The sequence below is a fragment of the Lycium barbarum genome, chromosome 8 (genome assembly GCF_019175385.1).
Source record: "Lycium barbarum isolate Lr01 chromosome 8, ASM1917538v2, whole genome shotgun sequence".
In the NCBI taxonomy this organism is placed as follows: domain Eukaryota; kingdom Viridiplantae; phylum Streptophyta; class Magnoliopsida; order Solanales; family Solanaceae; genus Lycium; species Lycium barbarum.
In genome coordinates, this window is record NC_083344.1 from 127,599,291 (window position 1) to 127,610,395 (window position 11,105).

The 11,105-nt window shown below is 35.3% G+C and overlaps 1 protein-coding gene across 1 annotated transcript; it reads left to right on the top strand.

Moving 5' to 3' along the window:
- Nucleotides 1-2,158: 2,158 nt before the first annotated feature.
- Nucleotides 2,159-10,690, top strand: LOC132607276 (cationic amino acid transporter 2, vacuolar-like). The gene is made up of 14 exons (XM_060321179.1): nucleotides 2,159-2,728; nucleotides 4,126-4,327; nucleotides 4,558-4,642; nucleotides 5,457-5,597; nucleotides 5,673-5,791; nucleotides 5,873-5,969; nucleotides 6,625-6,797; nucleotides 6,902-6,968; nucleotides 7,588-7,746; nucleotides 8,188-8,464; nucleotides 8,660-8,762; nucleotides 8,975-9,087; nucleotides 9,300-9,375; nucleotides 10,120-10,690. Exons 1-14 carry the CDS (start codon nucleotides 2,554-2,556, stop codon nucleotides 10,274-10,276), a joined length of 1,944 nt encoding a protein of 647 aa, XP_060177162.1. The 5' UTR covers nucleotides 2,159-2,553; the 3' UTR covers nucleotides 10,277-10,690.
- The last annotated feature ends 415 nt before the right edge of the window (nucleotides 10,691-11,105 follow it).

Consider the following 11,105-nt stretch of genomic DNA (forward strand, 5'->3'; position numbering starts at 1 on the left):
TCGAAATCAGCCCAGATATTTCACAATTTCGACCACATGAGGTCGAAAAAAAGAAAATAAAAATTCAATTTCGACCACATGTGGTCGAAATTCTGGGCCCATTTTACAATTTCGACCACATGTGGTCGAAATTGAATTTTTATTTTCTTTTTATATTTAAATATAAATAATGTTTTCGACCACACGTAGTCGAAAAAGTTAAATATAATTTAATATAAAAATAATTTTTTCGACCACATGTGGTTGAAAACAATTTTTCTCTTAATTTCGGTAGAATGTGATTTCGACCACACGTGGTCGAAAAAAAAATTTCGACCAAGCTGTTATCGACCTACGCGTGTGGTCGAAAAATTGGTCGAAATAAAGGCTTTTTCGACCTCGTGTGGTCGAAATTTTTGGTCGAAAATCCCTGTTTTTTTAGTGTGAATCTCTAACAAAAACTTGAATATTTCACCCAAAATATGTGGAATAACAAACTTACCACAAGATTGATTGAACTTCTTCACAAACCCAAAACCTAGGATTTTCAAAAGAAGGCTTAACCTATTTGATTTTCGGTGGCAACCTTCCAAAATATATATTCAAAGCATGAAAACTAGAAGGATTTTGATGCTATTTGGAGAGTAGAGAGTGGGAGTGAAAGAAAATGGTCTTTTTTTCTTTTAGTTAGAAGGTAGTACCCATTTTTATCAAATGGGTCCAACTATGGGCTTCAAGATCCAAAAAAAAAAATGACAAGTCCAAATTTTTTTTTTCAAACAAAAACTAAAATTTTGAAAAATAATAAAAAGTATTTACTACAAGAGTAAGATTATTTAAATGCCAATAATAAATTTAGGGCGTTACACGAGGAAGCCTTGAGATTTCTTGTAATGGCTGTGCATAGACTGACATTTGACCGGTGAGTTAGCATGCTTCTCCGGGCCATTTATAGTTTTTGTCTCTAATTGCAGTTACCAAATTACTTTTCCAGAGCGTTGTATCCTTTCCCTGAGTCTTTCGACTCGAATCTGACCTGTCACTATCGTCACGTGTCATCTTTTAATACGTCCACTTGGTATCTACGAATTTTTGCCCTATACACTATCCAACCTTAAACAAGTTATGTTGAACGAGTGAATGAACTAAATTTATCAGCCATAATTGAAATTGGTACACACTTACTAATACGGTGTACAAAGATCTATTATAAAAAATCTAATCTACTCATTGATAGAGAGTATTTAGAGACTGCTTGTCAAGTGTCAACCCTTTTGAAATTCATGGCCATCGATGCCTTTCATTGGAGATAAGTACGGCCAGCTAATGTTTTTTTGTTTTTGTTTTTGGTATTAAAATTATCGTGCGCTTTTTGATTTTTAAGAGTTATTATCTTTAAGAAAACATTTTTCACCAGAGAAGAGAAAATAACTTATCCTATTATGGAAAAGTCATTTTTCTAACAACTATTTCAATTCTTAATTTTACACATATTTTCAATCTTCAATATAAGGACTTTGTCAAAATATCATAGTACTTAGTATTAGTTATCACCAAAAAAGAGAAAATGACTTATCTACCTATGCCAAAATCATTTTTATAACAACTATTCAATTCTTTAATTTTATACATTATTTTCAATCTTTATATAAGGACTTTTTCAAAAAAACATATATAAATTATTAATATTATTTTCAATCTTTAATATTTTTTTTATCTAAAATTTAATTTAACTCATCTATCAAACATTTAAAAAATAGTTTTTGAAAAAATACATTCCGGCATACTAAATTTAGGACCCTACCTTCTTCTTGCTTTCCCAAAACTTACTAAAAAAGGAATGGATAAAAATCAACATGGAAAGTGGTGGTAGAATTCATTTTACTACCTCTGTCACTTTTACATGTCCGATATTTTAAAAATATATTTTCACTTTAGCATATCAAAGAAAATAATTTTTTTCTTCATGTTTTACCCATAGTGCTACTTACTCATTTCAAGTTATTTTTTCAAGTCCATTAAAATTATGTACCAATTAATATGAGCATCGTGTTGAATCATAGTGACAAGTAAAAGTAAACGGAGAGAGCACAAGTACACGCGCCCCCGCGTGAAAAACATTATTGAAAATTACTACTGTACTATATTATGGCTGACATAAGAATAAAGCAACACACCATTTCATTGGATTAATAATTGAATTTATAGAATTTTCTCTGTAAAAAAATAAATTCTGCAGAATCAGCCCATTTTTCCTTCTTCTTCCCAAAGGCCACAAATTTCAAGGAAATTTATCCTTTTATGCCTTTGGGTTTTGTTCTTTTCAAACACCCTGTATATATTGATTGATTATAATTCAAGATTCTCATGTTTTTCTCTTCTTTATATTCATAGATGTAGTATTTACTAAAAAAGATTAATTTTTTTCAATACATGTCTTTGGGTTTTGCTCTTTGATTGATTATAATCCAAGATTTTCATGTTTTTCTCATCTTCATATTCATAGAAATAGTATTTATTAAAAAAGATTGAATTTTTTGATTACCCATTGTGGAAATATTTGTTGGTTTTATCATGGGGTATGTTGGTGATACACAAAAGAATGATAAAGGAGGGTGTTTTATTGGGGGTATGAAAAGTCTAGTAAGAAGGAAACAAGTTGATTCTGCAAATTCAAAATCTTCTGGTGGTGCTGGTTCTTCTCATCAATTAGCTAAGGCCTTAACTATTCCTCATCTTATTTCTATAGGTAAAATTTTGTGACTTTGGTTGCAAAAAATGTGATCTTTTTTGTTTATTTGTTTATTTATGTTTTGGGGTTCATGTTTATGGTTGCTTGATTGTTTTTTGTATTTAGTAAATGGAGGTTATATGATCTGTATTTTTATGTTTATGGCATGTCAAGTTGACATGCCAGTGGGTTGTGGCGGATCCAGAATTTTCACTGAGGGTTCGAAAAAAATAACAAAAGCTAAATATGAAAAAAAATGTTGTCCTTGGGGATTGAACCTAGGACGCCAGAGACAATTTTGAACACCCTCAACCGCTTGCCTTTTGCATTTGTTCAGGATGTTCAAAAGTCAATATATGTACATAAACACAAAAAATTTACCCTATATATACACTGTAATTTTTTGCCGAACACCCTCACCGCCATGTAAATCCGCCCCTGCCAGTGGGATTACACTGGGTATGGTGTTGTTGTTGTTGCATGTCAAGTTGGTGTTTTCTCATAGTGGGAATTGAGTTCTTCTTCATAACATCAACAAACAATAGTTATTGTAAGACTAGACAAGACCTTGACTATTCCTCATCTTATTACTATAGGTAAATTTTGTGACTTGTGTTTCTCTATCTTTAATCCTCTGGGGTTCATGGTTATGGTTACTTGATTATCTTTTACAGTCTGCTTTCTGGTTTTTGATGAAATTATTTGATCCATTTTGTTCATGTGGCAATTTTATATTTATGATCTGTATTTTTATGTTTATGACATGTCAACTTGGTGTGTTTTCATAGTGGGAATTGAGTTCCTTGTACCATCAAGAAACAATAATTATTGTAAGACCAGGCAAAACTTTTCCCTGTTAACATTCAGGGGTGATTCTTTTTCTTTAATTTTTATGGTGCTGATAGATGAGGAGTATAAGTTGAGTAACTATGTGTTTCGGATTGGATTTACTAGCTAACTCTATGTATGAGATTCTACTAGGTTGATAGCCAATGTAAAATTGGTCCAACTATCTTTTTGATAATCGTGGTGTTCGTTCAGCTTGTGCCTACATCTACTAATTCCACGAGCTACAGGTGCCGGGTAACTCTGTCCATCAAGGCTTGAACAAATGGAAAGAAATCACCTTGTGTTTTTTGCCTCCGCTGAGATTTAAACTTGAAATCTCATGGTTCTAACCCACTTCATTGACCACTAGGCCCCACATCATTGGGTGCAAATTAGTGTTGATAACTACTTTGCATACTGATTTTATGGGATGCTCACTTAGACATGCACTGTCCCAAATATAGTAGAATGGATACATTGCATTCATATAGCTGACTCGAACTACTTTTGGGATTGAAGAGTTGATTGATGTATTGATTTATATTGAACTTTGCTAGCCGTTTAAGCCTCGTGGTTTGATTTTTCAGGGGTTGGTTCAACAATTGGCGCTGGGGTTTATATTCTAGTTGGCACAGTTGCTAGAGAGCACTCAGGTCCGGCCCTCACCATTTCCTTTTTAATAGCTGGAATAGCAGCTGCTCTTTCTGCCTTTTGCTATGCGGAGCTCGCAAGTCGTTGTCCATCAGCTGGGAGTGCCTATCATTATTCTTACATTTGTGTTGGAGAGGGGTAATGCCACAAAGTTCTTGATGCACAGATTTTGATCTCATGAAGATCTTTTGCTAACCAATTAAATGAATTAGAATTTTGATTCTATAATATAATTTTTTTTTTTTTTGTGGGACATGACTTGTGATTTCAGTTTTCCTAATTTTCTTGTAATTATTGTCAATTTTTTTTATTTCTAATTTTTTTGAGGTCTAGATATGTTTATATTGAAATTTACACTCCCCTCTCAGTGTTGCTTGGCTGATCGGTTGGGCATTAGTATTGGAGTACACAATTGGAGGTTCTGCAGTTGCTCGAGGCATATCTCCAAACCTGGTACAGTATTTTCTCTTTGACATATTTCTGAATTATTAGTTTTTGTTCCTTATAAGTAAGATGCCTAGCTAGCTGTTTAAGACATCTTGTTATTTGTAACTTGTGTGCACCGTTAGTAATATGCACCCACATCTTTGGGTGTATTCATAGGAGCATCCTCTCCAATATTAGTAATTTGTTAATTATGGATCACCCTTCAGTGTTTGAGTTTTTGGCTCATAACCTCCCTAATACATTTCTTTCTCAAGGTTATCAATTACAGCAAATATTCAATTTTCAAATTAATAGAACGTGGCAAAATTGACAAAATTAGCTCCATTTTCCTTTCCATTTTTCGGTTCTCCTCTTTCTGTTCTGTCCCGTTTCTTTAAAGCGGAGGGGAAAAGTGACGAGACTAGCTTCTATTTTGCCTTCACTTTCCCTTCTTGTTCTAAAAATATTGATCTTTAAAATTCATTCGTCTTTGTCATATGTTTAAATAGAGGGTGTTATTTGGTCCAAAGATTGCTGTTGTTTCTAGTTGTTGGAACACACTTATTGTTAGTTTGGCAGGAAAATCGAAGTGTTTAGCCCAAATCTCAAGGAGATTGTAGGTATATTATTACGAATGAGTCTGTATATAGTACTACTAGTTTTTCTGAACAATTTGTACTGGGAGGGTGTGTAGTGCTTTGTCTGTTTTGCTTTTAAGTGGAAGTTAACGTGGTAAAAGGGAAAAGTTACTTTAGAAAAGATGCTAGTTCACATCTTGAAATGTCACGTTACTTGGTCTATTCCTTTGTGACTGTACTTTTGTCATCCTTTCTATTTGCAGGCCATGCTTTTTGGAGGTCCAGACAGCCTGCCATTTTTCTTAGCTCGTCAGACAATCCCAGGACTGAATCTTACGGTGGACCCGTGTGCAGCAATTTTGGTTTTTGTTGTCACTGGGCTTTTGTGCGTGGGGATTAAGGAGGTATTTTTCATATCCAAATAATCATCTCTCTCTCTTTTGTAGTTTGTGTTCTCATTTTATGTTACATTTTCGCAGAGTACCATGGTACAAGGATTTGTCACTTCAGTAAATGTGTGTGTCATGGCTTTTGTAATTATTGTTGGTGGATATCTGGGCTTCAAATCAGGATGGCCAGGCTATGAGCTTCCTGTTGGGTAATTGGCTGTCCTGCACTAAGCATTCTTATGTGTTTTCCTTCTATCGATCTGCTTTCTCAGACTTTCTTCAATTGATAGGTATTTTCCCTACGGAGTTGATGGAATGCTTGCTGGCGCTTCAACTGTCTTCTTTGCCTTCATTGGGTTTGATTCAGTTGCTAGTACAGCTGAGGAGGTATTGTCTAAGTCTTTATATACTTGAGGAAATGACAAAAATGATCCCTTATCTTTTGTAGTAGGTTCAAATTAGTCCCTTAAGTGTCAACTAAGCAGTTTAGGTCATTTGAGTTTACCAAAAGTAAGCACTTATGGTCTCCGTCAATTATTTACCAAACTCTTATTGTTAAATTTAACCGGAATTGTGAAAAACAAATTTAACCAGAAACACTATATATTTTCGTCAAAATTTCAAAAACCGCAACATAAAAAACTACACAAGACACAAAAAATAACAGAAATTGCACCTCAACAATTTCAAAAGGTTGTACCTGACTCTTGAAATAGACTAAAAATAACATAAACTGCAAAATCTGTACTTCTAAATGTCAGTTCTAGTTAAATATTTTCTATTTTCGCAGCTCCGATTAAATTTAACAATAAGAGTTTGGTAAATATCTGACCGAGACCAAAAATGCTCATTTTTGGCAAACTTAAAGGACCAAAACTGCTCAAGTGATATTTAAGAGAGACTATTATGAATCTACTAAGGGACCATTTTTGTCATTTCTCGTATTTACTTTATCATTTATGAGGGATTATCCCTGTTGAAGATTCTTGAACATTTTAAATTTACCATCTAATTTACTTCTTATTTTTTTTATCTCTAAAAGGTGAAGAATCCTCAACGTGACCTGCCAATGGGAATTGGTTTTGCATTATCGATATGCTGCTCTCTCTACATGTTAGTCTCTGCAGTTATTGTTGGTTTAGTACCCTATTATGCTATGGATCCAGATACACCAATCTCTTCCGCATTTGCAAGACATGGAATTAATTGGGCAGCGTAAGTTAATCTTTTTGGCCTTATGATGTTGCAGTTAGTCTATCATTAAGGCTGACTTATTTGATGTGAACCTGCCTTTGTACTTTCTCTGGATCTCATTACAGATATATAATAACTATCGGAGCTTGTACTTCTCTTTGCTCAACATTAATGGGTTCGATATTGCCTCAGGTAAGCAAGACGCATCATGTAGGCTAAGTCTACCTAAGTCTGATTAGATTTTGAGCGTTATAAACTTCATTGGGCTGTTTAAAACTATCTTTTCATTGGGGTGTATAAAACTATCTTACATGCTACTTCTGGTGAGACATATAGCTTTCTATACTAGATATTTTGTAATCGTTCCCCAGCAAACTATACTTTCTGTGTCGGCAGTACTGTAATACTGTAGCATGTTCAATGGGAAACTTGATAGCATGTGACTACTAACCACTTTGAAGCCTTAAATAATACTCCCTCCGTCCCAATTTATGTGATGGTTTTTGACTGGCACAGAGTTTAAGAATGCAAGGAAGACTTTTGGAACTTGTGGTCTAAAATAAGTCATAAAAATTTGTGTGGCTATAAATCGTCTCGTTAAGGGTAAAATAGGAAGTTTGAAGTTAAATTTGTTACTTAATATAGAAAGGTGTCATTCTTTTTGGGACTGACAAAACGAAAGACAGTCACATAAATTTGGGAAAGAGGGGGACATGCTAGTATTTTTCACTCTCTGGGAGAGGGATAGGCAGAGTTGACTCTTTTTCATACTTGTACTGTTGGCATTAACATTGATTTTTTGTGATTCTAGCCACGGATACTTATGGCAATGGCTCGGGACGGATTGCTTCCTTCATTTTTCTCAGATGTTAATAAGCGCACTCAAGTTCCTGTTAAGGGCACTGTGGCAACTGGTTTACTTTCTGGAACCTTAGCATTTTTCATGAACGTTGAACAGTTGTCAGGAATGGTATGCTTACCTTCTGGACATGTTAAATTATATTTAAAGGCTTTCATATCCTTAAGTCGTTTCATTTTTTTTTTATTTCTCAATTAGAGAGTTATTACTCTCTTTTTGTTAGTGGGAAAGAATTGTGCGAACAACATGATTATGAGGACCAGAAAGCCCTTGTAAGCTTAATGGATGCTTTTCATTGAGAATAATAGATAATAGCATGAAAAGTTGTCTTATTCTCCAAACGTGTCGAATAAACTCTGAAAGTCTGGTTTTGAGTAATTCACAGCTATCATTAGTCAAGGAATAAAATGTTTTATCTTTCTAATGTTTGTCTGGTTATAACTTTCTTTTTAAGTAGGGAAAATATGTGTATGCCCTCTAGCACTCTGTTTGTGATCTGTGTTTAATGTGCCGTAATTTTGCATGTGTTTGATTATGTTTCTGTCTTTGCAGGTTAGTGTTGGTACGCTTCTCGCGTTTACAATGGTGGCTATTTCGGTATTGATTCTCCGATACGTTCCACCAGACGAGGTCCCACTTCCATCCTCTTTTCAGGAGGCAATAGACTCAGTAGGCCTGCGACGTAGTGGCTGTAGTAGTAGTAGTAGTTCAGACATTGATGTCGAGAGCACCAAAGGTCCAGCTGTGACTGCTGGCGATAGCACTCCATTGTTAGTCGAGATTTCAGTTGGGCACCCTCTTGTGGAAAAAGCAGCTGCAAAGATGAGCTGTAAGTACTGACTAACTCAACAAAAAAGAAATTAAAAAATGTTAAAAACTGATGCTCGCTAGGTTCACTAGCCCTTCTTCTCCAGTCCCTCTTATCTACGACGCATTCAGGAGTCAAAGATGTGTTCGTTATATTCTCTTATCATTTACAAGGAATAATCTAAGTTGTTATTTCCTTCTCTTAATTCTTTTGCAGATCTAGTTCGTCAAAGGCGGAAAGTTGCTGGCTGGACAATTATGCTTACCTGTATTGGAGTATTCATCCTTACATCAGCTGCTTCAATTGTTAGCTTATCTAAGTGAGCTCTCATTCTCTCTAAGATCTTACCTGTTTATTTCTTTTAAGTTTTGGAGGGCCACAGAGGAGGTATAAGAAGCAAGCAAATCTGTTATGATCAAAATCTTGGGATATTTTCGCTTTATCTGTCACAAATGTTGTGGCAGTTATATTCTTCCAATCTTCCATTTGCTGTACAAAAATTGACTCTTAGTAAATTACGGTCATGATCAGTTCTGCAAGGTACGCACTGTCTGGATTTGGCGGGTTGCTCCTTTTATCTGGTCTGGTAGTGCTCACTTGCATAGACCAGGATGATGCGAGGCACACCTTTGGACACACAGGAGGTACGCTTTATCATTATGCCTCTGATTAAAGGTTTTCGTTCCATTAGCTTCGATCTTAGGTCTAATGATCTTTGATATTTTGTGGGACTTCTCTACTTGTGGTCACGATCACGTCAATTCTCTAATTAGACTGCTTGTGCTTGAGCGCAAGTAATGCCTGTTGTACATGTACAAGAAATACTTTTAAAGTATATGTTCTTTTTCCTATTCAGGTTTCACTTGTCCGTTCGTTCCACTTCTGCCTATTGCCTGTATTCTCATCAATGTCTACTTATTAATTAATCTTGGGTAAGTCTTCATGAACTTCTTTGTTTTATGCACTGCCGAACTATATTTCAGATTTTGGTTTTATATTGTAAAGAATGAATTTCAACGTAACTCAACTCCGAAAGCTAGCTCATGAGGTGAGAATTGTCCAAGACCCATATAAGGAGACAGTAATCCATTTCGTTAACCAATGCGTTACACGTTAATACCATTCACACGCTCAGGTCTAAACATTTGGAGCATGAATAACATAATATGGGGGCCGAACATTGGATAAACCATGATATTCATGAGTTTGGCTCTGATACCATGTTAAGAAAATGAATTTGGGCCTAACTCAGCCACAAAAGTTAGTTCATGAGATGAATATTGTCCAAAACCATATAAGAAGACAACAACCCATTCCTCAAGTTCAATTCCCCGTTGAGACAGAAACATTAGGTGATTTCTTCCTATAAGTCCAAACCTCGGTGGACAAAAGTACCCGTTATAGTAGGAGGTAGCAGGTACCTCATGGAATTAGTCCAGGCGCTTGCTGACCCGAGCACCACGGTTATAGAAGAAAAAGAAACAAAGACATATCCTCTACTAGTGTGGGACACTTTTGACGTATATACTGCTTCTTGCACTTTCCTGTACTCGCTAAGACGAACTAGTTGTCAATGCCGAGAATCGCTACTCATGATTTACCACTATTTCTTTCTCATTTTAATCCAAGCATATTACTACTCAGCATTATTAAACATCTGCTTGCATTTCTTGCAGCGGTGCAACTTGGGCCCGTGTATCAATATGGCTAGTAATAGGGGCGTGCATATACGTGTTGTATGGTCGAACCCACAGTTCACTAAAGAGTGCAGTTTATGTTCCTGCAACTCACGTGGATGAAATTTACGAGACATCTGCAAACTCCCTTGCGTAATAAACCCGTACGTCCTAGGCAAACGGAAAACCTTCTCTTCAGTTGCACAACCACAAGCAGCACAAAGGTTTCAAGAAGAAGCTGCTGCATATTTTGGTTTTCAGAATGCTGAAAAGCACCTTTTGTCCTTTATTTTGTGCCACTGTAATTTTCTAGTGTAGTTTTACTGCTGAAAGAAGAAAAAGAGAAGGGAACAAGAAAAATAAGAGCTAGAATTATATATTGATGCCAATCACATGATTTGTAATCAGCAGCTGCCAGTTGATTCTTTGAACCTCTCTATTTGTACATATTTGTGGTGATACTTAAGGGATTGTGATCCTGGCGATTGGGGACTTGTGTGGAAAGTGTAAATATGTGAAATGTAAATTTACAACCTCTTGGAATTCCTTAAAGAGTACTGGTATTTCTTCACTCCCTGTTTCTTACAATAGTACATTGGTCATATTCTTTGCTTTTGCAGTTACAAGTTTTTCGTTTTTGATTCTTCATTCTGTTTCACACAAAAATCTTAACCTCTTAATGATACTCTTGTTTGTTAATACAACAGTAAGAGTTGCTGTCATGTAACTGAGTGGAATTTTCGCTGGTTATCCCTTTTTGTAAGTGACTATTTATATTTCTGTTGCAACTTTTGAAACTTTTAGATCACGGTTTAAAAAACTCGTTTTGAGCGAATTGAAAATCCTACGAGAAAATGTTAGATCACAGTTTAAAATTTTGTAAGTTATTGCAATGTAAGATGACGATTTAACATTTTGTCTACAAGGTTAAGCAATACATGAGCAAATATTATATTCAAGTCTTACATTGTACGGAAGGGCAATTT

Bases quoted from the DNA above. Each gene is read 5' to 3' on its own strand.
- LOC132607276 (XM_060321179.1), top strand. From the start codon at position 2,554: ATGGGGTATGTTGGTGATACACAAAAGAATGATAAAGGAGGGTGTTTT. The intron at 4,328-4,557 runs GTAATGCCACAA...CTCCCCTCTCAG, and splicing joins TACATTTGTGTTGGAGAGGG to TGTTGCTTGGCTGATCGGTT. The intron at 5,598-5,672 runs GTATTTTTCATA...ACATTTTCGCAG, and splicing joins TGTGCGTGGGGATTAAGGAG to AGTACCATGGTACAAGGATT.